Below are 27,878 nucleotides of genomic sequence, written 5' to 3'. Positions count from 1 at the left end.
ATGTGAACTCATTCTGATAGCTTAAGTTGTAGATTTTCTCTGCAGAATCAGAATGCTCTCCCAGTGAACTCGATAGAATATGAAAAAGGACTTCAAACCCCATAGATATAGTGCTGTAAATTAAAACCATCCCTCAGCACAAATACATACAAGAGCTCAGCATGAGGGTTTCAACATTGTCTGAAGACTATTGTAGTGCAATTCTGCCATTGCCTCATGCAATCAAGAGACAGATCTCCTAATACAATAGTTTTTTAACCTAGCCACTGTTACTTTAATGAATTCCCATTGAGAAGAGTCGTGGATATTTCAAACCTTTGCCCATTTGAGGGCTAGGTGCTGTTGTCATGTCATCTCCAAACCAAGAGGAGAAATGTAAAACTGATCAGGTTGTCAGGACTGCATGGAAAAGGATCGCATTGTTTCACTTATCATACCTGGCTAGACTGTCTGAAATACACAAAGGAGAATTTACTCTTAGCTATCTTGATCATTGGGAAAATGGTTGACATGGTTGTGATATGTTTGATATGAAACACTATAAAAAGGCGCAAAATTGAAGCAACTTTTACTAGAAGAAGGGTCAGAACTGGGTAATTTCACACAGGCCAACAATCAACGCCAGACCGACCTGCCAAAATGAGAACTGTAAGTGTTCCACCAAATCATTTTAATCTTGGTCTGGTGGGGACAGGGTTCTGCAGGCACCAAGGAGGATCAGTAATGCTTGGCCTGGCTTGTGGAGCTTCAGTTATCATCAGAAGGACCAACCATGTGGAGGATTGTAAGTTATTGGTCAAAGTTGAAGGGTTTTGGAGCTGAGAGGGTTATGGTGACTTTAGCTTAACAATCAAATCCAGCTTTGAGCAGAAACATGAAGTTCTGCCTTTGGTTTATCTATTAAGTTTTCTTTCCTACTACACGTGGTGGGTGGGCGCTGAGGTTAAACAGTGGAAGGATTTAAATCAGACAAACTCAGCAAGGTGGCAACTAGGCAAAAGTGACAACTGCAGATGCTGGAAGTCAGAGTCTAGATTAGAGTGGTGCTAGAAAAGCACAGCCGGTCAAGCAGCATCCGAGGTGCAGGAAAATCAATGTCCTGAAACGGCTTTTACCTGAAACGTCGATTTTCCTGCTCCTCGGATGCTGCCTGACCGGCTGTGCTTTTCCAGCACCACTCTAATCTAAACTCAGCAAGGTGTGTCATTGAGACAAGTTAAGAGGCTTAGTATCAGGACATGACGAGGTTTATTTTATTAAATATGTTTGTGGTTGAGCTAAGATCTGTGTTTGCGTGATTTTGTTCTGTATACAATCCTAAATCCAAGAACCATTGTGAAAGTTTGGGGAAATACATGACAGCTTATACTAGACGGGAAAGCAAACAAGAAAAACATTATAAAAATCAGCCCTTTTTATGGACTGGAGAGGGGGACAGTAAGAATAATTCAGTTCACCTCTCCCTCCTATCCACAAAACTAATCAGAATCAATAATTAGATCAGTTGCCTATTATACATTTCAATACATTTCAATAATTTGGTATCCTTTTTGCAAAGCATAGCCAAACCTTTTAGATTTACAGCTATCCACAGACATATCCCATTGGTTATTTCATTGGCAGAGCATATGGATTCATTAACAATATAATAAGAAGACATCAGTAAGAGTAAAGAAGGGCTAATGCCCGAAACGTCGATTCTCCTGTTCCCTGGATGCTGCCTGACCTGCTGCGCTTTCCAGCAACACATTTCCATCTCTGATCTCCAGCATCTGCAGACCTCACTTTCTCCATCAGTAAGAGTAAGTCATGCACACTCTTAAAGTGATGACCAAGTTTCATCGCCACATTGTAGCAATGTTCCCTAATGTAGGGTGGCACAACCATCAATCCAAGTGGCACAAATTAGAAACAGGCCTAAAATACTAAAAGCAGGCATCCCTGAACTGCAGCAAAATTGTCCATTGATCTGACTTGTAACATAGGCTCTAAACAGAAGATTGAAGGTGCAAACAAGAATGGAAGTGGTGAAAAATTCTCTGGATTACCTGAGCATTGTGAGACCACCGTAGGTGTAGCAATTCAAGGATAAAGCCCACCAGCACATCTGAATGTTGCCCACATTCAGAAACCAAAAGAATGATAGAGAGGGCCAGCTGAAGTTCCATGAGGTTGAGAGGGAGATTTCTGGCCAAACTTCATCCATTTGAATAGGTCTTCAGCTGGCCTATTCCTTTTAGAGATTATTGTCAAATGCCAAGTCTTTGGTTTCTTGGTAAGCTGAATTGGCTCAGTCTCCAGTACTTCTTGTTAGAAGATTATAGTATCGAATGAGGTTATACTGCCTGATTTGTGTTAGTTGGTTCTATGAGCAGTCATGCTTAGCTCCACAACCCATTTATTAATGTAATCCTGAAAATGCTCAAGTACCTGCGGAACTACTCTTAAATGGAATCAGTTTCTACCACCATTTCACATGCAACAGTCTAGATCCTGACAACTTGACAAATGAAAACTTTTATGCTTATCTAAATGTTTTTGCCATGATTATAAATCTATTACTTATAATTTAGATCTACTAGTTAGAGGTAATAGTTCTTCTTCGTCTACTCATCACCTTGAAAACCTATAGAGGTTACCTTCTAATTAATAAATTAAGGAAAAGATAATTACAAAAAATCAAATATGACATCCAAACTTTGGGTATTTAATCAGCTGCAAAAAGTGGTTTTCCATTTGTTTAAAATCCCCTCAAAGGCAAACCAATCCATCAGGATCCACAGTCAGTATGACTGATGCTGCCCATGCCATGAACTGGACTGGTTTGATGATTCCTTCACAGCTAATGGCACCGGGCGGGCCTTGCAGAATCGCGGATTGCTTCCTGGTCAACAGGCAAGTTGGCCTTGGCTCCTTTGTCCCGAGGAGAAAGTGAGGATTGCAGATACTGGAGATCAGAGTTGAGAGTGTGGTGCTGGAAAAGCACAGCAGGTCAGGCAGCATCCGAGGAGTAGGAGAATTGATGTTTCGGGCAAAAGCCCTTCATCAGGATTCCAGCACCACACTCTTGACTCCTTTGTCTCTAGGCCTTCCTGATAAACGCCCCAGTATTTAATTAATAGAAGATCATAGAATTCATTCAGGCAGACATTTGCTCAACAAAAAATGTTGAGCCAATCTTGGTGAATTTTTCTCAACCAATTTCTCGCCCGAGCCTTTTACTACAATCAACGGTATCTGAACCAGTTGCTTCTCATAAGAGACTGGAACTGAAGTTGTATCCTTAATCTGTAAAGATTCCCCAGTATAGGTTCTCAGTGTAGCCAAGGTCTTGCACAAACCTAAAGGTTGGAGTCCAGAGTGAACTTTCTTAAGAACTGGTTTTGTGATCACTGAAACAGCTGCATTGATATTGACCTCCGTTAGAACCAGGTGACCATTTAACCAGATGTTTATTTTGATTGATTCTTATTTGGATGTTGCTAAGCAAGTTAATCAAACCAAATGTAGGTGGACTTTCCAGAGTATGTATTCTCCTGGATAATGACCGATAAGTTCTCTTATTCAATTTAGGTCTAGTAGAACTCTTTTGCTGTCTTGAGTCTGCATAATGGCAACACCTACAATGGCTTGCTGGAATGGATCCTGAAGAAAATTTTAAGCATTTGGTTGAGGCTTGGCTTTGATTTGGGGTTTTGCTGTGGGCTGACCTAGAGTCCCTCTGTTCAGAATATGTCCTGAGTGGGGCTACACAATTGCCTTCACCCAAGTGGTGTGCCCCAAGTTCAGTCAGACTGGTGAGGGTGTCCTCTTCCATTGGGATACCCTGCAATGTGTGCTCTGCTTGCCAAACTTTCCAATGATAAAGCCAGCTAGTAGGTGCTTTTATATGTTTCCATCATTAATGCTACTCTCATCCCCACTAACTCTGCAGATGCTGGTATCCCATTACCAAATAACTTTCTATTTACACATGGAGTGTCTGTGATACTGATCCAACTCCCTCAGAGCCAGATCTCAGAACGAACAGAATACTAGCCTTTGACACTCCTATTCTTAACCGTCAGACAGAATTTCCTGATCGGACCAGATTAATAGTCCCAATCAGGAAATCCATATTCTATGAGGTCCAACTGGTGGACCTTGTTACACTCACTATAACACTGTCAAAGTAGAAACAGTTAATTATTAAGCTATTCATGCCCGGATGCTAGGCACGCATCCACACAAATTCAGAATATATTTTTCACGAGACTGTATTGGGTATTAAATTGAAAGCTTATGAGTCTTGATGAAAATAATTTCATTCCAAGCCTCATTCTATAATTTAAAGCTGTACAAGAACAAAATTTGCCATGTTATTTTTTGATTATTCCATGCGTCTTAGTTCATGTACTGATGTTGTGCCAACTGAAAGAACATCTGAAGAGCCACTGCTATTAATTAGATCTTTTAAAGTTTTTGACTTTACTAGGTTTTCCATCTGACTAACATAGTTAGACTATCACCTGATGAAGGAGCATCACTCCGAAAGCAAGTGTGCTTCCAATTAAACCTGTTGGACTATAACCTGGTGTTGTGTGATTTTTAACATAGTTAGAGTATGCTTTCCTCAAAGGGAATCCTTCTCATCAGCCCATAAGGGCAGGTATAAGGTATGTTTGTGGGTGCAAATGTTGTTGACTGAGACCATTTCTGTTCTCTTACGTTTGCTCAACCTGTTTCAGAAATTCAACAGGAATATTGATCATCTTTATTTGACAAGACAAAAAACACAATGTGGATTGCAATTCCTTTTGATAAGTTGGTTAGTTAAGGCCTTCTTTCCACATGGCACATGTTACCAGTACTTCCAGGGTTCATGCAGGTGAGTCAGATGTTCAGTGTGATGTTCCCATCAGACCTCAAAAATGTCATCTAATGATTGTGACTAATCCTCATATAACCTGCTTATATGAATTTTCTCAGACAGACAAATCTAAAAGCCTGATGAATCAACTTTGGGTTTTTTTTGAATAACAATTGGCCTTTGGAACGAAGTAACAAGATCTCCTAATGCTATATGATTAGCAGTCATAAACTAGAATGTTTATAAAAATAGTGACATTGCCAAGAGCAAAGTGATCCAAAGATTAACTTCTGGTTTCACTTCATCAAATTTCCTCTTCTCAAGTTCAGTAAAATATTGCTGCATTTTTCTACATATCTTTTTTCAGGAGAAACTCTATAATTTGTCATTTTGAAATTAGGAAAATCTTTGTGAACACGGCTGAATTGTGACATCATGCAGTGCCCAAATAAAAACTGATATAAAACATCTGACAGTAGGTGAAAACTGAACACTTGTTTCTGATGTTAATGTTGAAGTTAGGCACACTTTGTGTTTTGCTTGCAATACATTGTTTGTCTCAATTAAAATATTTAACTGAACACTCATTTTCCATCTCAAGTGTTCATGTCTTCAGGCTGTACAGTTTCTTTGGAATATTTTACTGAACAAAAGTCTGCTGCTTGTTCATATTTTGTGGGGGCATGTAAAGGTTAAAGCTACAATTTGAGAGATGCCCTTTTTTGGTAATATTGAAAATGGCTATAAATATCTGTCAAGGAAGTGGCTGAATACATAGGTTGTTAAACTGTCATCATAAATGATTACTGTCCAAAATGTCACTGACACTTCATAGGAATTGTTTTATGGCCAACTGCTATCAATTGATTAAGTAGCCAGGTAGACTGGATATCCAAGTGTTACCTATTCCAATTTAATAGCATTGACTTTTGAACTACCGAGTATTAAGATGGATAAACTCATTTGTTTACAAGCAGACATCTGGAAAAAGTACTACACTATGTGGGTGTAAAACTGAAGTGAAGCTACACCAATGTTTTAAGCAGACAACACAAAATGTTTTTCATCAAGGTTAACGATAAGTCAACAGTTTTAACAAAAGATACAGAGAGACAAACATACAAAAGCATCCCTTTACAACATTTAGCAATCACACATATATTTATGAGCTATAGTCCCTTTTAACAAAATAATATTGTCTTGAAATTGAGCATTCTGTTCAGAGCGGTGATATTGCTATTAGTGGTCTCAGATTGTTTTAAATCATTTCTGTCTACTCTTTGACATTGCTTCATACAAATTATGCAAATGGTATGAATACATTTAAGAGACAGCTAGCTAAGTACATGAAGGAGAAAGAAATAGAAGGAGATGCTGATAAGAGCAGATGTAGTTAGATGGAGGAGGCTCACATGTTACATTAATATTAACATAGGCTTCTGGGGTCAAATAAACACAGGCTGCATGACGTAAAATCCTTTATAATTCGGTGAATTGAAATCATGTAAGAAATTCTTTTAAAGTGTCTGTGTTAAAACTGCTAGATAATTGAAATTGGAATTAACTAGATTTGAATTGTATAACATTAACTTGACTAATTTGTTCACCTCTTCCATGCTGCGTGTGGCTCCTTGACTTGGTCGGAGAACTGTCCTAAGTTTTCTACTTTTGTAGGTAATTACTGAAGAGACAGCAGTTGGAGATCAGCAAGACAGCTAGGGATTCTCTGGGTAAAGGCATAATGCTCATGTATGAAGTTGTCAATCTCTTTCCAAAAGTGGACCCATGTAAAGGAGAGATGAGATGGAACAGCTTCTCTCAGTTGTTGGTGTTTGGAATTCTCTTCATCAGTGAGCAGTGGACACTAGATCACTGGACATACTCAAGATTACAAGAGTACAGAAGTCTTACTGCAACTGATACAAGTGCTGGTGAGACCACATCTGGAGTACTGAGAACAGATTTGGTCTCCTTATTTAGGGAAAGATATTAATGCATTGCAGGCAGATCAGACAAGGCTTGCTAGGATGATCCCTGGTATTTCAGGACCGTCCTATGAGCATGGATTGAATAGGCTGGAATTCTATTCATTGAAGAATGAGAAGTGATTGAAACAATTAGGATTCTTAAGAGTCTAGGTCAAGGAGGGATTTCTTTGGAATTCCTTGCCACAAAGAGCTGTGGCGGAAGAGTACTTGTGAATATTTAAGGCTGAGATAGATGGATTCTTGATCAGAAGGGGAATCAAGGGTTATGGGGAAAACACAGCAAAGTGGACAGGAGGAATGGGGGATCAACCATGATCCTACTTAATGGTGGAGCAAGCTTAGGGGGCCAAATGGTATATTCCTATCCCTAGTTCTTATGGTCTTATTCCTTTATCACTTCTTCAGGTTATACCTGAAACCTAACTTGCAAGTTTGAAATATAGGAAAATTCTTTGTATTATAATCATAAAATCATTTCCATTAATACAAAGCAACTAAATTATACCACAAAATTGCAATCTTGCAAAGTTTTGGAAAGTATATTCAATATGAAAAAAATTGCTGAATTAACACTGTATAATAAACAGCTCTTTAAACACGAAAGGATTTGGAATAGATTATGGCCTGGGCTTCTTCTGGCATCTCACAACTAACGTGCACAAATTGAGAGGAGGTTGCTCTGCAGGCTTTATCAAATATAATAATATGAAGGCTTGTGACTGAACACCAAATGTTTTATTGAACATAACCATAATGATAAATCAGAGAAGGTGCTCTCTAGAGTTATGCCGACCTAGACACCAGTTTCCTGTGATCTGACTGTGACGTAGCAACTAACTTAAAGTTAAAGGTATTATTCCTTGCTCTCAACATCACCCCAAAGTTCTTTTATGGTACTCCTTCCAATCACCAACATTTGATAATGAACACCCAAGGTCAGGAAGAACCAGTAATCCACCAATAATACCTTGAAATGAATTTACAGGCTGTACTGGAGATCCATTTTGAGGTCTACAAGCCAGTTGGGGTGAATCTAATGGACACAAGGAAGATTGAAGGGCATTCTGAGGGTGAGGGAACAAAGACACCCCCATAACCTCCAAACTTGGAATTTCTCATTTCGTAGATAGTGGTATCACTGACACTTGCGTTGGAGTTCCTTCATGGTATGAACCGTACTCTGCTTCTTCATACATTTTCCATTGGTGAATTTTCAGAGAGCACATTTCTTCCCAAACTCTGCAAGTGCCTTTGATTTTCTGTAATAGTTTCCTGAACTGTGGTTGATTAATTTCCTGTGTATTCTGCCCTGGGAATTCTCCCATACTGTTGCAGCTTCTGTGCGGGCTTTCTTTTTCAGTAGTTCCAAGGAAGTGTCATATCAGACTCAAAATGTTAACTTTGTTTCCCTGTTCACTGATGCTGCCAGATCTGCTGAATTTCTCCAGCACTTTCTATTTTTTGTTTTGTTACAACTACAACCTCTTTCTTTTATAAAACCCTTGAATGTGTTGTCTCTTTCCAAGTTTGTTCCCATGTGTGTCCTAAACTTTTATGTTTGAATCCCTTCAATTAGGTTCCCTACCCTGTCACAGTACTAAGATGGCACTTAGCTGAAAAATGTGTTGCTGGAAAAGCGCAGCAGGTCAGGCAGCATCCAAGGAGCAGGAGAATCGTGTTACGGGCATAAGAAGGGCTTTTTCAGCTCTGATCTCCAGCATCTGCAGTCGTCACTTTCTCCTAAGATGGCGCTTAGCCAGGATACAAATGCAAAGACAAATAATTCCCTTCATATCTTTCTCAACGTATCTTTAGTTTTTGACACAGTTAATTACACCTTTCTCCTCCAAACCCTCTCTATTGCCATCCGGCTGAGTGGGACTACACATGCACTGTTCTGACCTTACCTACCCAACAGGAGCAAAAGAATCATCATAAATAGCTTTCTTCCCAGTCCCACACAATTACCCTGATGCTTCCCAAGGTTCTATTTAAAACCCCTCTGATTTAGGACGACATGGTGGTGCAGTGGTTAGCACAACTGCCTCAAAGTATCAGGGACCTGGTTCAATTCCAGCCCCGGGTAACTGGCTCTTGTGGAGTTTGCACGTTCTCTCTGTGTCTGTGTGGGTTTCTGCTGGGTGCTCCGGTTTCCTCCCATGATCCAAAGATGTGCCGGTTCGGTGGATTGGCCATGCTAATTCGCCCCATGGTGTCCAGGGACATGCAGGTTAAGTGGACTATCCATGGTAAAACATTGATATGTAGGGTTGGGACGGTCAGTACGGGTGGGATACTCTTTGTGCGGGGCGGGGGGGTGGGTGGGAGGGGTGGTGTCAGTGCAGCTATGATGTGTCAAATGGCCTTTTTCTGCAATGCAGGGATTTTATGATTCTCATCTCCATGCTGCACCTTGGTAACACCATTCAAAAACATAACAGCTTCCACATTTTACCCAGCCCTGTGTCACCACCACCTCACTTGGCCTGACCACCAACAGTATACTATCAAACTGCTTATCTGTTATCTTGTATTGGATGCGTAGAAATTTCTCCAGTTAAGTACTGGAAAGAGTAAAGATATTATCTTTGGTTCCCACTCAAAGCTCTGTTCTGCAGTTACCAACTCTCTGGAAGTTATCTAAGGATGAACCAGTTTGTTTGCAATCTCGATATATCACTTGACAATGGATGGGATTTCAAACACATATCTATGCCATCACTTACGCCACCCATTTCCACCTTTGTAGTACTGCCTGACCCTGCCACCCACTGCTGAAGCTCTTATCCATGCCCTTGTGACCCCCAGAACTGACTGCTCTAATGCACATCTGATCCGCTTCCCAGTTCTTACCCTTCATAAACCAAAATTCTGCTTTTTCAATGCTCTACTAATTCCCACCAAATCCAGATCCCCCAACACCCTGGTGCTCATTGACAGAAATGTCCTTGTTAAACAATACTTTGGTTTTAAAATTTTCATCCTTATTTTCAAGTCATTGCACAGCTTCTCCCCTTCCTAAATTACCCCTTTCACTCCAAATTGCATCCAGGTATATGTGCTCCTCTAATTCCTGCCTCTGAATCACCACCATTTTAATTACTCTACCATTGGCCCTTAATTACTCTACTTGGGCCCTTAATTCTGGAATTGTCACCTTGAAGGGTTCTGCCTCGACCTCTTGGCTTTCTATCTTTAAGACAATGCTTAAAATTAACCAGGTTTTTTTGGTCACCTTCCCTAAAATTTCCTGTGAGAATCAGTGTCTTATTTTGTTATGTAATGTCTCTAAAGCACTTTTATTATATTGAAGGCACTACTTAAACTATAAGCTGTTGCTCTCGTGGTGGTGATCACACACCCTGCATATAGTGATGGAATGGAACCCTGTCTTCTTCACATAAGCAATAATATTGATATTTAACTGTTAAAGGTTGTGAAGGCAAGTTACAAAAACCTGAATTGCTGCAGTGTTCAATGGTTTATGCTTGTTTTGTGCATATTGTGTATTTCATTGCGAATAGAAACATTTTTTTAAAGATCTTATTTAAAGCTTGCAGGGTTGTGGATTAATTCTGTAACCCCAGGCATTCAGCAAAGCAAAATGTGCACTAGGGGAGTTTTGGTTGAAGATTAAGCTGCAAAGTAGAAAAGTCACCAGATAGTATGTACCCTAGATTGCTGAGGGAAGTAAGAGTGGAAGTTATTGAGTATGTGGCCAATTTTTCTAATTCTCCTTTGTAATGATGGTAACAAGGTCAGCCAGGTGGAGGTCATAAAACATGAGTTCCCTGATTGGGGCTGTTAATTGGTCATTTCAGGGAGCTCTGGCTGACAGATAAAAACAGGAGTGTCAGAGGCACTGTTCATTCTGAGAGCTGGCTCTGAGTGAGTTGGATCAGTGCTTAGAACTTTCCATGTGTAATTAAAGGGTGATGAAGGGATACTGGCTTCTGTGGAGTTGTATCATCTTTATCAATGGCAGTGGTTCAAAAGGGCTAGTGAATTAGAAATGTTAAATGCTATTCATAAACAAGGGCAGAGGGATAAACCTGGCAATTACAGCCATCCTGACATTGGTAATGGTAAACTTTTAAAGGCAATAATCTGGGCCAAAATTCATTGTCAGCTGAAGAGGTATGGTCTAATTTCTGCAAATCTGTTAGGATTTGTTAAAGGCATATCAGTTATGCAGAAGTTGGAGTTATTTGCTGAAGTAATGGTTTATGAGGATAGTGCTGCTGTTAAAATATTCAAAATAAATTTTACAAAGTACCACAAAATTAACCTATTTGAACAGTTAAAGCCTATGGAAGCAAAGGGAGAAGGGCAGTGCAGATGAAAAATTGGCTAAAGGACAAATAGCAAACAGTTATTTTCTTGGGGTTCCACAAGGATTGATATTAGGACCATTGAACTCATTCTCATTTTGGCTGTTCCCATGCCACATGTGATTGCCTTGATATTGGTTTATCACCTTTCATCATATCATTCCATTCATATCAACCATTACTGTGTAATTTGCCCATTGTTTTTCCAGACAGATGCCCTTCCTACTTATAACCTTTCCCTATTTCTCTGGGCTGGGAACTGGTATCGATACATGCAGGCTAGCCTACAACATTGGCTGAGTCCTTCTGCAGTCAACAAGTTCCAGACTTGTTAGTGCCTGACCAACAGACAAATCTCCAGTGTAAGGACCACTGTTTTAATAAATATGTACGAATAATCTGAACCTGGGTGTACAATGCAAATTAACAAAGTTTGCAGATGCCTCAAAACTGAGAAGTGTAATAAGCAATGAATAGGATAGGAACAGATTTCAGGAGGACACATACAGAGTGGTTAAAACAGCAGACACTTGACAGTTGCTATTAACATCAAGAAAGGAGTGAGAAATGATACATTTGCGAGGAAAAATAAGGAGGCAATACAACTGAGTGTGAGATTTGAGAGGAAGTGCAGAAACAGAGTCCTGAGAATGTCCACAAATCTTTGAAGGTGGTAGGATGAGTTGAGAAGGCTCTAAAGGAAATAAAATCAGAAATTGCTGGGAAAACTCAGCAGATCTGGCAGCATCTGAGGAGAGAAAGCAGAGTCTAATGACCTTTCTTCAGAACTCTGAGCTTTGAACCATTCTGCAGTTGTGAAGTCACTGGATCCAAAATGTTAACTCTGCTTTCTCTCCACAGATGCTGCAAGACCTGCTGAGTTTTCCCAGCAATTTCTGGTATCGTTTTGATTTCCAGCATCTGCCGTTTTTTTGGTTTTCTGTTAAGGAGGTATATATGATCCGTGGCTTTCTTAGTAGCGGCAAAAAATGGATTATTGTGTTTACTTCTTGCGTTTACATTTGGATTATTGTGTTTACTTCTGCACATCACATTTTAAAAAGGACATCAAAGCCTGACAGGGAGCACAGAAAGGATTCACGAGGATGGCTCCAGGAATGAGTAACTTCAGTTGTGTAGATGAACTGGAGATGCAAGGGCTGTTCTTACAGCTGATGGTTAAGCTGATGGTGTTTAGCCACCTGGGAGAATTTTGATTCACAAAATGGAAGGAACTATTTCCATGGAAGAAAGATAGACAATTGGAGGATGTGGATTTAAAATGATTGACAAAAAACCTGAAGTGAGATAGGGCATTTGCTATAGGCAGGAAGCTATTATTGAATACACTTGTATGCATGCTGGTGAAAGCAGATTTAATAATAATTTTCAGGATGGAAATGAATAAGTACTTGAAAGGTAAAAAGTAAACAGGGCTATGTGGAAAGATCAGAGGAATGGAAATAACTGATTGTTCTGTGAAATACAGGGTTAAGAGGCTGAATGGCCTCTTTCTATGATGTATCATTCCATACATAGATTAATAGGTTCAATTCTTAAACTCATATTCCATTCAAACAAGACTGTCTGGTGGGAGTAATTGACCTTATCAGTGACCTTCATTTATCAGAAAGATATAATAGAGGGTAGAGTTTATTGTGACTGTGATATCAATTTTATTTAAGTTTCAATGAAAATATTGCTTTTATTATTGCAGAGAGGCAAATTATACTATTATTCTCTTTCTTTATAAAAGTTCTGTTTTGGATTATTCATCATTTTTGATTTAAAATGTTCTGAATTAAAGTTCTTTAAAAGAAACTAAGTTTGCACATTTCAAAAGTCTGTCAAATTTATCAATTGTTTAAAAAAAATCTTAATTCATGATGAAGAAGAATATTGCACTATTAACTTCAAACTCCTTTACATTAGCTTTTAATATTTAACATTCATAGCATATTTTGTTTTATAAAGGAGAAAATCACATATCCTGCTCCAAAGGTTAAAACAGCATCATACATCAACATTGAAGATAACAACTTCTTCAGCGAATAGCCTCTAACTAATGGGAAAAGAGCTGAAAGCATAATCCATTCCTTATTTGGAAACTGACTGGATAAATGATTGTGACTTACCACCGTCTGAAGTGGGACTAAGGGTGGACGTTGCCTTCTTTGATGTTTTCTCAGCAGTTTGGGGAGTCTTCGGGGCAGCTGCATCTGAAGAAGAATAATTTTAAAATAACTTGATTTATAAATATTTATTTTCTGTTGCAGGTCAGAGAATTATATAAGAGTAGTAAAATTGTATCTTTTTTAAGATATCAAAAACTTTTCTGTACATCCAATGCTGCTTAATGGTTTTAGTTTTAACTGGCTCTTTGGTGAATACATTAAGTTTTTATAATGATAAGAAATTGCTTTGGTCTCTGTTAATTTAAAATCTTATTATGATATTATCATAAAATGAAATTATTCTGATAAATATGTATAGACTAATCAACAGCCTCGTTCATTTAGAACACAAAGGGTGAGATTTTAACTTATACAAAAACCTACCAGTTCTGTATTGTTAACATCAGACTTGAATATTTTTCAGGCTTCTTTATTCAACTCTTGGAGATTATTTTCATTTTGCTTTGTGCTATTAGATATTTGTTTATCTGAGAGAAACCATGCTCTAACTTTGTGTAATAAGTTGTTTTTGCCACAGACTGGTGGAAGGAATTTTGTTTTTAATTTTGCAGTTTAATGACAGGAAGAAAAGACAAACAGCGTTGCATGTAGAGGAATGTTTTCCATTGTGAGTTTGCATGCTGCTGAATACACTTACCAGCCACAGTAACTGAGCAAGAACATTCCATTTTCCCTGTAGAATTCTCAGCTATGCACTTGTAAAGGCCTTCATCTTCAGGCAGGACCTCCTCAATTGCAAGTATACAAAGTGATCCTGACATAAATAAAAGCTTTTGAGAGTTCACAATCCATATGAAAGTTTCAAATAACTTAACCCTTTATACACAACTTTTTAGAACCAATATTCATCAACTTCAACTTAATAAAAATATGTTATAAACTTTTCTTAGATCTTTATTATTCAAATGTCACATATTACAAAATAAAAGTTGGTTGAAGGAACATTTTGACATTTGTAATACTGATGTGCAGTTATATCAAAAATCATTACTGAACAATAAATATGACTTGGAGGTGCCAGTATTGGACTGGGGTGGACAAAGTTAAAAATCATACAATGCCAGGTTACAGTCCAACAGGTTTACTTGGAAACACTAGGATGATAACCTGGTGTTGAACACTAAATATCTATAGTCTTCAGGGTTCTAAAAACTTGAATAGAGATGAAAGTTTCCCAAGTTCAACAAGTAACTGAAATGTTATTAATAAATTTTAGTGAACAATTTTTCATATTAAGTATAATATACTGTGAATGTTTATTAAGATTTAAATTAAATCTCCATTCATCCTTGGAAATCAGTTACCTTCTTGTGATATATTAATGAACTTGGATGACTTGATGGCCTTTCCATTTATAGTCCAGGTGACTATTGGAGCTGGTTCAGCAGTAACTCGACACTGCAACAATAAACGTTCACCATCTACTACCTGAGTATCTTTTAATGTTTCCTTAAAAACAGGTGCATTTCCTGTGCTTTCGGATTTCTGATCAATTATTCCACCATCGATACATGAACATCCATTTTTACAATCGCCATTATCATTTAAGTCCACTTTTACAGGTTGAAGGTTTCCAGCGTCATTATTAGCATCTTTGCCAGTCGAATCTTGTTTATCTGAGCTTAGAGCACTCCTGATGTCAGGCTGCATTTGCTTTAGTGTGATCATGTCTTGTGATATTTTAGGACTGTTCTTTTTACCAAGTACTGCCCGAAAATCTACCTGCTGGGGACTAGAAATCTTTTTCTCTTCTTCAAATGCATTAGTTGTTTTGACATGTCTGGAAAGTGAGTCTCGGAAGTTCATTTGTTCTGCTGATTGTTCCTTCAGTTCTTCCTCAGAAAAGCTTTTGGTGATCACTTTCTTCCCCAGCACGCAACGGAAGTCTTTTTGCTCAGCCTCTTGCTGTTTGAGTTGCTCTGCTGACTGTTCTTTGGTTTCAACTTTTCTCCTAAGCACCCCCCGGAATGTTTTCTCCTCCTCTGTGTTTCCTTTTGTTTCAGCTACGCTCTTTTTGGCACTGTCTGGTCTCACAAAATTCTCTATGCCATCACCACTAGACTCCTTCGCTTCAACGATGCTGGCATTCAATTGCTCCTTACTGTTACCAGCAAAAAGGGGAGAGAATTAACAAGAGGTTAATTTAAAAGCTAGAGAACAGCTCCGGGCTGAAGAATGTTTATAAAAGGGAAAGGCTTATGAAATGAACACGATCTATTACTGTACTGCATCACTGATGACTTCAGTGACCATGTATGGGCATGAGAAAAAGTGAAACAGACTCTGCCTGGCCCATGTATTATGGTACAGCTGTGTGATGTAAACAATTTGTTTGGTCACTTCTGGGGATTAATTTTGAATCTTTTCCAGATAAAACTGGCTGACCTTAGTACAGTCATGCAAAAATAGAACACTCCCAAGTAATGTGGGAAACATACTTACTCTTCCTTGGCTTCTTCTCTGGAAAGGGAGCATTCTTTGACCAGTAGAGACACGTGGCAGCTACACTTGCCAACTTGGTTTCTGATATTTGTGAAAGAAAGAGATTGAGGGTGTAGGGGTTAAGTTAAATAATACATGGATAGTTTTTAAAGAAGTAAAATGACAATTATGAATAACTATATTAGTAAATACATTAAAAAATGTAGCAAATGCTAGCAATTTTTAAAAAGTTATATTGTTTACTCATTTTGGTTATAAATCATTGCTATCTGTCCATCACAATCCGAGCAACATCCGTGCACAGCGGTTCACATATGACGAGTGAACTGTTTATCAAAGCATAACAAGCCTATTACAATTAGCTGGGTTAGATTGTAGGATGAGATACAATCTGGCTGCTAACGCTTCCTCTGCAAAAGAAATGAACTCTTTGTACTTATTAATGCGGCGTCCGAAAGGTTTGAAGATTGAGGTTGTCAGTAACAAAGCAAAGACCATTAACAACCTGCAGGAATTGATCAACTCTTCCTCAAATTTCCTACAAAGCCATAGCGAGTGACAGGGCAGCATAGTCACGGAGAGCCAGCTGATGAAGGAAGAATCCAAAACCAGTCTTTACTTGAATAGATTTATTCACAGAATGAAACATTAGTAGTAGATATCTCCTGACTCAACTCCTGAGTTTCCAAGGGATAAATTTTATTAAAAATTGGCCAAGAGTCAGGTTTGGGAAGTTTTCTGCAGGCTTTCAATCTGTGACATCTAGCGTGTTTTATCAGTACCTCATCTGATTGGTTCTGCCCCATGCCTCTATGACAACCAGCTTGCACTATTGTGCAATTGCCATAGGCAGAATTACTCACCATTGCCATGATCTCCCAGGATTCCTGGCACAATGTTTAAACTGCAGCTGTGCACCAGGTCAGCCAGGAACTGCCCTGCATGGTTCCTTCTGGGAAGAATTGTCCCTGAGATGGTTGAGAAAGGAAAGTTAGTTCCCTGTTTCACCAACAGGGACCTGGAGGTCATCCTCTTTCCTCAGGACCAGTAGAAGAGACCATGAAACCAGACATTGCTCGCCTGGTCTGAAGGTGCCACCTGAGTCAGTGAAGTGTCCACAGTCCAGAGAAATGGTCAGCAATGTAGAAAGAAGTCGAGAGTGTGTTGCTGGAAAAGCACAGCAGGTCAGGCAGCATCCAAGGAGCAGGAATTTGACGTTTTGGGCCGGAGCCCTTCATCATTCCTGAAACCTCTTCCAAGGATGGCTCATTCCTGATGAAGGGCTCTGGCCTGAAATGTCGATTTTCCTGCTCCTCAGATGCTGCCTGACCCGCTGTGCTTTTTCAGCACCACACTCTCGACTCTGATCTCTAGCATCTGCAGTCCTCACTTTCTCCTAATGTAGAAAGAAGGTTAATGACGTTTTGCTTTCTGCAAAGGTAAGTGCCATCATTTTCCTCCTGGTCTCTTACACTCATTCTAACTCTGCTATTGCCCCCACTTTCCATGAAGGATCATGGTCGACCACATTCACTGTTGCCTGCAGCATCTTGCACCGGTCACTCTCACCCAGACCAAACTCCCCACACTACTAACCCTGCATTCTCCCTGCACTAGCTAACTCTCTCACAGGGAAAACCTCACCATCTTTTTCCCACTTGCACCAACAGCTGTGCCAGCCACTTTCAACTCACTAAATTCCTCTCTTTGTTTCCTACCAGGAAAAAAATCACCCACAATAGGATAGAGAGAAATTGGAGATAGGGAGCCAGACATCTGTCCTCTCACCTCTACATGGAGTGGATCCTTGCCTTAGCGGGAGAGGATAGATCCCACTCATGCTGTGATGCCGAGAACTCCATGTCCTGGCAACTAAATAAAATTCATTGTCAAGTGTTGTGCTGTGCTCTGTCACTGTGCACGTATTTTTAACATGCCCAAACATCTATCACTACTTCACAACTCATTCTCTCTTTTGTCTTCTCATGGCACCAGTGGGTTTTGCACAGTCTCCATCTTCAAGAAAATGGCCTCACAAGTCATTGTCTCCTTTTTCACCTCAGTGGGTACATTAGCTCGATTAGAGTTGGAAGCATGTTCTGGTGAGTACATTACTGGCACACCTCTAGGTCACTGACACTACTTAGAGGAGTGCGGCAGGCCAGTCAATTGCGCGACTCTATTCAGGAGATGGTACCAGAATGATGATCATTAAAAATTGCATCCAAATGCACAGGAGCAGCAGGCAGGGCTGTCAGAGGCACTGGGCAAACTGACTCAAAGTTTGAAGGACTCCACATTTGTACTGATCTCCCTCTGGGCATGGCGGTGTCTCGCTGCCTCCATGGACAGGTTGATGGCTGCAATGCAGAGTCAGGTCCAAAATACACACTGTTTGCTAGATACGCTCATAAGCCTGCACTCCATCATTCTAGTCATTGGTCTCAGCATCCATGTAAGGCAAAAGGGGAATGAGGGACCTTGACCCCACTCCACGTGCCCCTTTTTCACAAGGAAGCAGAATGATGTCATTGGTTGTGGAATCTTTATCTATCACCTGCTTTTTAAATTGTTGGCATGCAAGGTGTCCTGTGTTGTAGCTCACCAGGTTGACACTTCATGTTTAGTTATGCCTGGTGCTGCTTCTCGCATGCCCTCGAATGATGGTATTACTATAGTGGGGAGGAATATGTCCAGTTGTGAGATTCCAGATTGTGTGTGAGTACGATTCTGCTCTTGCTAGGGCCCATGGATGATCAATCTCGAGTTGCTAGATCTGTTTGAAGTCATTTCACACGGTCAGAGAATCACACAACACAATAGTGAAGCAGATGGGGTTTTCTGACAATGGTTTCATGGTCATCATTCCAGATTTTATCGAATTCAATTCCATCATCTGCCATGGTCCTTAAAACCTTACCTGGGTCACTGGATTGCTAGTCTAGTGACAATACCAACATATAATTGCCTCCCCACTGGTGAAGGCACTGAAGGTCTGGTACAATTAACTAGAGTTGACCCAGAGAGATTCACTGGCAGTGCCATCTTAGTGAAGCTAACTGTCTGTGGAGGAGCTGGCATTTTGCCCATTAGTAGGTATCAAATAACAGAATCCAGTGGAACATAGTTCCAGGAAAAGAAATTGAACCCAGGACATAAGCAATCACCAAGACAGTCAGGATGGAATGGTTCTGAAAAAAAATCAATTTATGAGGGTAAGTAATAAATTCAGTAGGTCAGTTGTCTTTATATAAAAATAAAGATAACTGCAAGAGAGACTAAAGACAAGTAAAGATGTATTGCAGTTGTTATAGAACACCCGATATAATGAGCCTTCCCTTTACCAGACCCTCTAGAGAATGCAGGGGGTACTGACCAGGCAATGTGTGGGTAAGCTAGGTGTTCACCAGTTACCAAATTGCTTCAGAAATTGACAAAAAGCCAGTCAAAGACCAGGTCAGTGCATTGTTGTCTAAGAGATTAAACCATTCTCACCAAACAGGACACAGCAGAAGAATCTGGAATTGAAGCAAATAATGCTTTTGACTTCAGTTTACAACGAAATCCCATGATAGACTGGGCAAAGTTTAACCGGTGCAACCAGGAGCCACGAAAAACATCAGTTCTTTTAAAAATGATTTTTAATCATCTTGCAGATATTTGCCAATAGGGAACCTTGAAAAACGACACTATATTGAACTACATTGTAATAGAGGTGCAGGATGAAACCTATCAGAGGTTTTACAGTCTAAAGATGATGTTACATTATCACAAGCAGGGCAGAGCACCAGAAATTTCATTATCTCAGGATGCAGAGAACTTTCCGAGGATCAGCCTGCTGAATCTGAATCAATCCTCATTATTAATCAGTGGGCAGGGAAGACAAGAGCCACAAAGTGAAGAGAGTGCCACTCCTGTGGCATGAAAGCTTCATATCGGTGCCAACCCTACCTAGCCAGCAAAGCTGAATGTTACTCTTGCCACAGAATATATCATTTTTACATGGTTTTGTAGAACAGTAACAGGACCTGTTAACCTAAAGCAAGGAAACATCGCAACAAACCACTGGAATCTGCAACTCTCGATGGAGATGGCCAAGATTTGGGATTAATGTTAGTTTAACAATGACAAGCAGCTAATAAAATGTTATCCAAATATTCAACATTCATAAATTGCTGATCTGCAGAGATCCAACAATCCTATGTGGAAAATGAAATGTTCTCATACAATTCACACGATAAAGAGATAGACAGATGGAGGAAATATTCCGAATACCAGGAGTATCATAAAGCAATAGCTCAGGAAACCTTCTGCTATAATTGCTGGGTGATCTCATGTATGAAAGACAACATGTTGAGAGAGAATAACAACCTTTGTTTAAGTTTGCAGAAGATTATCAGACAAAAGCAAACCCTTGTTAATTATGAAGATCATCTGCAGAAGAAGGACAATCTTTTGTTTAAAAAGAGGGCTTTGAAACACACGGGGAAATAATGCCAATTGTCATCCAGCCTGCAGACCACAGTGCTACCCTGAAACTTCTTAAAATATCTTCTGATGGAGTTATTCTGAAAAAAGATGGAGCTCTGAAAAGATGGAGTTCAGGAAACAAACCTGCCTGCAGAGGAGCTGCCATCCCACTGCACTTCTGCCTTCACATTGTGGATTTGGAGTAAAGGGTAACTGCACCTTTACTTTGGTATGGAGATGCGGAGTTGGACTGGGGTGGTCAAGGCCAAAAATCAAACAACACCAGGTTATAGTCCAACAGGTTTATTTGAAATTGGAAGCTTTCAGAGCTTTGCTCATTCCTCAGGTGTGGTATGATAGAGAGGCATAAGACACAGTATTTATAAGTAAAAAGTTAATAACTTTAAAACTAGCTGACCTTGTTGAATCCTTTAATCGGTTAGGAGGTAGACTGCTGATTAAAATGCAAAATACAGATTCCTTTTAAATCTTTGTCCCTAGATAATTAAAGGCTTTATCAATGTACATTGATTAAAGTGCATTGTCTAACCTGAGATATCACCTCTTGGGCATTGATAAAGCCTTTAATTATCTAGGGACAAAGATTTAAAAGGAATCTGTATTTTGCATTTTAATCAGCAGTCTACCTCCTAACCGATTAAAGAATTCAACAAGGTCAGCTAGTTTTAAAGTTATTAACTTTTTACTTATAAATACTGTGTCTTATGCATCTCTATCATACCATGCCTGAGGAATGAGAGAAGCTCTGAAAACTTCCAATTTCAAATAAACCTGTTGGACTATAACCTGGTGTTGTTTGATTTTTGACCTGTATCTTAGCTCCTGAATATGCATAAGGAGCTTTGGCAAAATAATATTAGTTCACATAGAACTGGATATTTAGTTTGTAGTCTGTATCTTAGTCTGTATCCAGAGTATATGCGGATTTATTAAGCCTTGTATATAGTTATGTTTAATAAAGCTTTAATGTTCACTTACATAAATGTAGACCTGATCTGATTACAAGTTCCTTGAAGGAATTTTCTTGGGAAGCATGAGAATTCCCACTGATTTGTCCTTTTGAATTACTAAAAATGTACAAGACCAAGCTTCTACAATAATTACCCTGACCTTGGGAGACCTTGTACCGAGAATTGTGAGATTGAATGGAAACTGCAGGCCACTGCGCTAGTATAAATAAATCATAGAAAGCACTATGGAACACATAGTATGCATCATGGCTTGGTACGGCAAGTGCTTTGCCCAGGGCCACAAGAAACTACAGAGAGTTGTGAACACAACCCAGTCCATTACATAAGCCAACCTTCTATCCAATGACTCTACGTACACTTCTTGTTGCCTCAGGAAAGCAGCCAGCATAATTAAAGATCCCTCCCATCCTGGTTATAAGCTCTTCCAACCTCTTCCATCAGGCAGAAGATAGAAAATCATAAATACACAAACCAACAGATTCAAAGACAGCTTCTTTCCTGCTCCTATTAGACTTTTGAATGGACCTGTCAAATTTTAAATCTACTGTTGATTTTGCTCTATGTGCACCTTCTCTGCAGTTGTAATATTGTATTCTTTGCTCTGTTCTATTACCCTAATGAACTTTATATGGTATGATCTGCCTGTACTGTATGCAAAACAGAATTTTTCACTGTACCTAGGTATATGTCACAATGGTAAATCAAATTTAAAAAAAAATGTTCAAGATTTAGACAAATTTTGCTAAAGGCAATATTCTGTGGTCAAATAATTGAGTCAGATCAAATGAATAAAATGGACTGCAATTCATAAAGATAACATATTACAATTATAAATAAAACTTGATGAACATATATATGGTAAGTACAAAATAAATTAAATAGCTAGAACTTATCTGCAATTTGCAATTTATAGCGAACACATTAATATTTTCTTTAAATACATTTATGATCAATCTATAAAGTGAATGCCAAAACACATTGAGATTGTTGCATATGTTGTATGGATAACAGAATAAATACTTAAAGAGAATGCAATTTAAACATACTTCAGCCTTATTTCATATTGCCCAGCATGATGAAGCTGGACATTCTTGATGAACAGTGTAAACACATCCTCATTTTGGAGGACTTTGCAGCCTTCATCAATGATAACCTCCTTCCCATCTTTCAACCACTGCACAGTTGGGAATGGATCTCCAGCGATGGCACATGAAATGAGGGCATGTCCCCCTAAAGTTGAAGTCACAGCCTTTGGCTTGCTGATGAACCAGGGTTGTATCCCATCCTGGGGCTCTACAGAATCATAAGAGACTTCTATATGATTTTTGTCTGATAAAAACACTTTGGACTGTGCACAGCATTAAATTGATTCCTGTTTCGCAATATACTTCCAAGTAGGGCTGCCAACCTTCCAGCATTGTCCTGTAGTCACAGGAATTGAAACTTCATAAGCAACCCCAGGAGAAAAATGATAGGGGATATGAACATGTTGTGCTTACTTTTCTTTTTCCTTTTAATTTTTCATTTTATTAATTATAAAAGTGTTAGTGATTGGGTAAAAAGGCCAGTTGACTAACAATTAAGCATTGACTAGTTGGATAATCAAGACACATTCGGCTTTCCAATAACCTGGAGTGAGAACAACAGGAAGTTATTACCCGGTGAGGGTGGTAGTAGGAGTGACCTTTTGTACTTTTTGAAGGGAGGAAGCAATATGCTACAATCGCCAGAAATATATACAGCCAGAGCTGGCAACCCTACTTCCAAATTCTTCATTATAGATAAACCTCTGTGACTCAGCAAGGTAAGAATTATATTACGATTGCGGAGACTCTTTAGAACAATGAAATTTTACCTCCATTGGAGGTAAAAATCTGAAATAGTTGTCTGAAAATTAATTGCCACTGTGATACTCACTTGGATGCATCAATGGAGCATAGGTGTCATCACTCAGCAAATTGAATCAACTCAACACCGCCCTCCTGACCTGTCCATCACCTTTCTCATCTACCCACTTCACCTTCGTCTCCGATCTATCACCTTCTCCCCCACATCCATCTACCTACTGCATTCTCAGCTACCTTCCACCAAGCCCAACAACCCTCCCATTTATCTCTCAGCACCCCCTCCCCGGCCCACAAGCTTCATTCCTGATGAAGGGCTTATGCCCGAAATGGCGATTCTCCTGCTCCTGGGATGCTGCCCGACCTTCTGTGCTTTTCCAGCACCACACTCTTGACTCATGGTTCATGTGTTTTGGTGTTTATAAAACAATAATTTCTAAAATTAAAATTAACAGTGGACAATAAGAGAAATGTAGGGAGAAAGTGAGGACTGCAGATGCTGGAGGTCAAAGTCAAAAAGCGTGGCACTGGAAAAGCACAGCAGGTCAGGCAGCATTCGAGGAGCAGAAGAGTCGACGTTTCGAGCATTCCTGATGAAGGGCTTTTGCCCGAAACGTCGATTTTCCTGCTCCTCGGATGCTGCCTGACCTGCTGCGTTTTTCCAGCACCACACGTTTTGACTCTGAATAAGAGAGATGCAAATGATGCACTTTGAAGTCTGATACATGTCAAGGTTCAAGGGCTTTGTTTCTTGAAGATCGAGAAAGGCAAAGTAATTAAATTGTGCTTTATTGATAGCCAGAACATGTAAAAATTGGCAGTTCAGAGGGTTCATGTTTGTTAAATAGAAACGAAGGACAAAAGATGAAGCCATAAAATGTTTAAGCTTGCTTTGAGGTGGAGATGCGGCATCTGCACTAAATTAGGGTTAAGTGCATTCAGTAAGCCCTGAAGTTCAGATTAAGGACAGTCCAGGTCAGGTTATGTCATTCTAAGTATGGCTGGAGCTTAAGAAGGTTTGCTGGTTTTAATTTAGATACATGCTTTCTGTGAGAAATTAGTTACATTCTGAGAGAGAGCAACAACAGAAGCTGCTCTAGACAGAATCTAGTTAGCAGTTCTGCTGATGAGGAGATATCCTTGAGAGTACTGGCTCTGTGCTAAGGAAAAAGGTTAGGGCTAAAAAAAAAATCCCTGCAAGCCATTGGTAATTCAATGCAGCTGAGAGATGGGAGAAGAAAGCCCAGAAGCAGTATTTGCTTGTTGTAGCTGGGAAAAGTTGTAGCTTAAGAGAAATTTTGTGATTAAAAACTGAATTTGTACTGGTGATTAGACACTTGGGAATCTTGGGATTTCTTGGTCTCTGGAGAAGAGATCATGCTACTAAAACATGAGTAGTTGTTGAGGCAGTTCAAGTCAGAGAGGTTTTGATGATGTTCCAAAGCTAAATCTTCAAAAGTGGAAAACTGGAACTCTTTGCAAAGGAGACAAAATCTTAAAGAGATTTAGTGATCCACAAAACCAAATTTAACTCTGAGCCAAATAGAAGAGGGTCAGGAAAATGATCTAAAATTTGGTCAAAGAGGTAGGTTTTAATGAAATGACTCAAAGAGGAAAAAGAAGTTGAAAAGTGGTGAGGTTTAGGGACTGAATTCCAGTGCTCATGGCTGAACAATTAAAACCATGAAGCTGAAGAGGCCAGAATTTGAGGAGCCCAGATTGCTCAGTGGGATTTAAGATTATAGAAACAGGGAGATATAGGCCATGAAAGGATTGGACTACAAAAATGAGAACTATGAATGAACTGAAAAAGTTAAGTTGTTGCTTAAGCAGGAGCCAGTGTAGTTCACTGAGAACGGGGGTGAATGGGATTTAGCTGAGTTAGGTCACAGGCAACAGAATTTTGGAAGACCTCAAGTTTATGGAAGATCAACCTTGTCAGTGCCCCATGTTCTGTGTTGAAATAGTCAAATTTTGAGGTAATAAGGATATGGATAACAAGAGCATCAACTATAATGTTATTTATATATCATCTTTAATGGAATAAAATCTCCCAAGGTGTTTCACAAGAACATTATAAAACAAAGTATGAGACCAAACCAGATCAGACATGTTAGGTCGGTGACCTGTAGCTTGGTCAAAGAGAAGTCTTAAACAGTGTCTTCAAGGAGGAGAGTGAAGTAAAGTGGCAGAAAAGTTAAGGGAGTGTCTTGTAGAGTTTGGGCCCTATGCAACTGGCCACCAATGATGAAGCAAATTTAATTGGGAATGCACAAAAGGAAATAAAAGAGAACAGCAATTTCAAATAGCTATAGGACTAGAGAAGATTACAGAGACAGGGAATGGCAAGGAAATGGGATTTGAAAACAAGGACAAAAATTTTAATGAGAGATTACTTCTTCAGGAGCCAATGTGAGTCAGGAAGCATAGTACACAAGGGGAACAGGAATTGTTGTGAGTTAAAAAAAACAGGAAACAATGTTTTGGAATATCTAATGTTTATGAAGGGATGAGGTAACAAGTAAACTGAACCACGGTCATTCATTAACTTGCTAAATAGCAATTAACTTTAAATATAAATAATTCTGGTGGTCCACTTTGGTAAGAAGAATAAGGAGTCCACATATTATTTGGATAATAAATCTAAAGGGTAAAAGAGCAAAGGTATAGAGTGATAGAGGCATACAGCAGGTAAACGACATTGCAGTCCAATTTTGTGGGCAGCACGGTGGCACAGTGGTTAGCAGTGCTGCCTCACAGCGCCAGAGACCCGGGTCAATTCCCACCTCAGGCGACTGACTGTGTGGAGTTTGCACATTCTCCCCGTGTCTGCGTGGGTTTCCTCCGGGTGCTCCAGTTTCCTCCTACAGTCCAAAAAATGTGTAGGATAGGTGAACTGGCCATGCTAAATTGCATAGTGTTAGGTGTAGGTGTAGGGGAATGGGTCTGGGGTGGGTTGCGCTTCGGCAGGTTGGTGTGGACTTGTTGGGCCGAAGGGCCTGTTTTCACACTGTAAGTAATCTAAAAAAACTTATCCATGCTGACCAAGTTTCCCAAGCTAAACTTGTCCCATTTGCCTGTTCCTGGCTCATTTCCTTCCAAACCTTTCCTACTCATGTATCTGTCCAAATGTCTTTTAAATGTTGTAACTGTATTTCATCTACCACTTCCTCTGGCAGTTCATTCTACATACAAAGCACCATCTGTGTGAAAACGTTGCCGCTCAAGTCCCTTTTAAATCTTTCTTCGCTCACCTTAAATTTATGCCCTCTAGTTTTGAACTCCCCAAATCTAGAGAAAAGACCTTTGCTATACACCTTATTTATGCCCTTCATGATTTTATAAACCTCTATAAGGTCATCCCTCAACCTCCTACACTCCAATGAAAATCACTAAAAGTTGCAACACAGGTTTATAAAGCCATAAAAAAGATCAAATTGAAAAGCTGGGAAATCATGTTAAACTTATGTAGTAGGTTAGTGAGGCCACATTTGTCAATTGTGTGTGTAGTTCTAGATCTCCATTTACAAAAATAACATAGTGGCACTGGTGAAAGCACAGAAATTAATAATAGCTATGATACCAAAAGAAGAGGTTAGAACTAGCCCAAAAGACCTAACAGGCTAGATTTCTTTTCTGTTGTAGAGAAGGCTGACAGCTGACAAGTGACCTGGTAAAGATGTTTAAATTAATGAAATAGTTGGCTAGGGTAGATATGGAAAAAATACTTTAACAATTTCATTTACTCATGTCATGTGAGTGTCATTTACTGATAATCCCTAATTGTTCTTGAGAAGATGGTATTTAATTGCCTTCTTGAACCGTTGCAGTTTCTGTGATGTAGATAAAGCCCAATTTGTAGGAACATGGGAGAAAGACCAAAAGCAGGGACCAAAACATAGAAATAGTTACTAATAAATCTAACAGGAAATTCATGAGAAAACCCTTTACCATGGAGTAGGAAAAATATGGAATGTGCTATAGAAAGTAGTAGGTGAGGCAAATACCACAGGTGTATTTAAAGGTAAGCAAAGTACATAAATAAAGGACAAAGGATGGGCTTATAGAAGGAAGAGGTTAATTTGAATCTAAATGCAGGTCTGAATCAGTTAAGCCAAATGACTTATTTTTATGATACAGATTGGATCTAAAAATCAAATTCATCCAAGACCTCAACTGTTTAAAATGTAATCAAAATTACGAGTCACTGCTTGTATATGCTCTTTGTACCTGTTTTCCGTTTCCTTGTGCTTTTATAATGACAGTATCCATGAATGCAACATATCAGGTGCAAGTAACTCAGCTTCAAATGAGGGTATGTGAGATAGCCAAGATAGGTCACCCTGAGAATTTTGTACCTTTAGGATTTGGCTGCAGAGTGTAACTTTATATTCTTGATGGGAATAGTCTGATCCAACTGCCTCCATAGCAATAAAGTAAAAAGTAAGTCTGCTGTAGACCCAGAGGAACACAGGAGTGCTCTATCTTTAGAGAAGGTCATCACACCTCAGGCTAGGGGAGAGTTTAGGGAACATCTCCGGGATATCCACACCAATCAACCATACCGCCCTGTGGCCCAACATTTCAACTCCCCTTCCCACTCTGCCGAGAACATGGAGGTCCTGGGCCTTCTTCACCGCCGCTCCCTCACCACCAGACGCCTGGCACCTATTGTACTCTATGCTACTTTCTCTCCACCCCCACCCTCCTCTCACTTATCTCTCCACCCTTCAGGCTCTCTGCCTGTATTCCTGATGAAGGGCTTTT

At 39.5% G+C, this 27,878-nt stretch overlaps 1 protein-coding gene across 4 annotated transcripts in view; it reads right to left on the bottom strand.

The window, feature by feature from the left end:
- Positions 1 to 27,878, bottom strand: part of LOC122551600 (myosin light chain kinase, smooth muscle-like) — a 422,603-nt gene that overhangs the window by 93,953 nt on the left and 300,772 nt on the right. For all 4 annotated transcript variants that reach the window (XM_043693744.1, XM_043693745.1, XM_043693743.1 and 1 more), the window contains 5 exons: positions 22,314 to 22,560; positions 15,806 to 15,886; positions 14,668 to 15,464; positions 14,001 to 14,117; positions 13,304 to 13,387 (listed from right to left, as the gene is read on the bottom strand). In XM_043693744.1, the coding sequence (XP_043549679.1) occupies positions 13,304 to 13,387; positions 14,001 to 14,117; positions 14,668 to 15,464; positions 15,806 to 15,886; positions 22,314 to 22,560 (1,326 nt within the window). The remainder of the gene's footprint in view (positions 1 to 13,303; positions 13,388 to 14,000; positions 14,118 to 14,667; positions 15,465 to 15,805; positions 15,887 to 22,313; positions 22,561 to 27,878) is intronic.

This window comes from Chiloscyllium plagiosum, chromosome 7, assembly GCF_004010195.1.
Source record: "Chiloscyllium plagiosum isolate BGI_BamShark_2017 chromosome 7, ASM401019v2, whole genome shotgun sequence".
NCBI lineage: Eukaryota > Metazoa > Chordata > Chondrichthyes > Orectolobiformes > Hemiscylliidae > Chiloscyllium > Chiloscyllium plagiosum.
The sequence above is the reverse complement of the archived record's forward strand: the minus strand, read 5'-3'. Positions and strand labels throughout refer to the sequence as shown.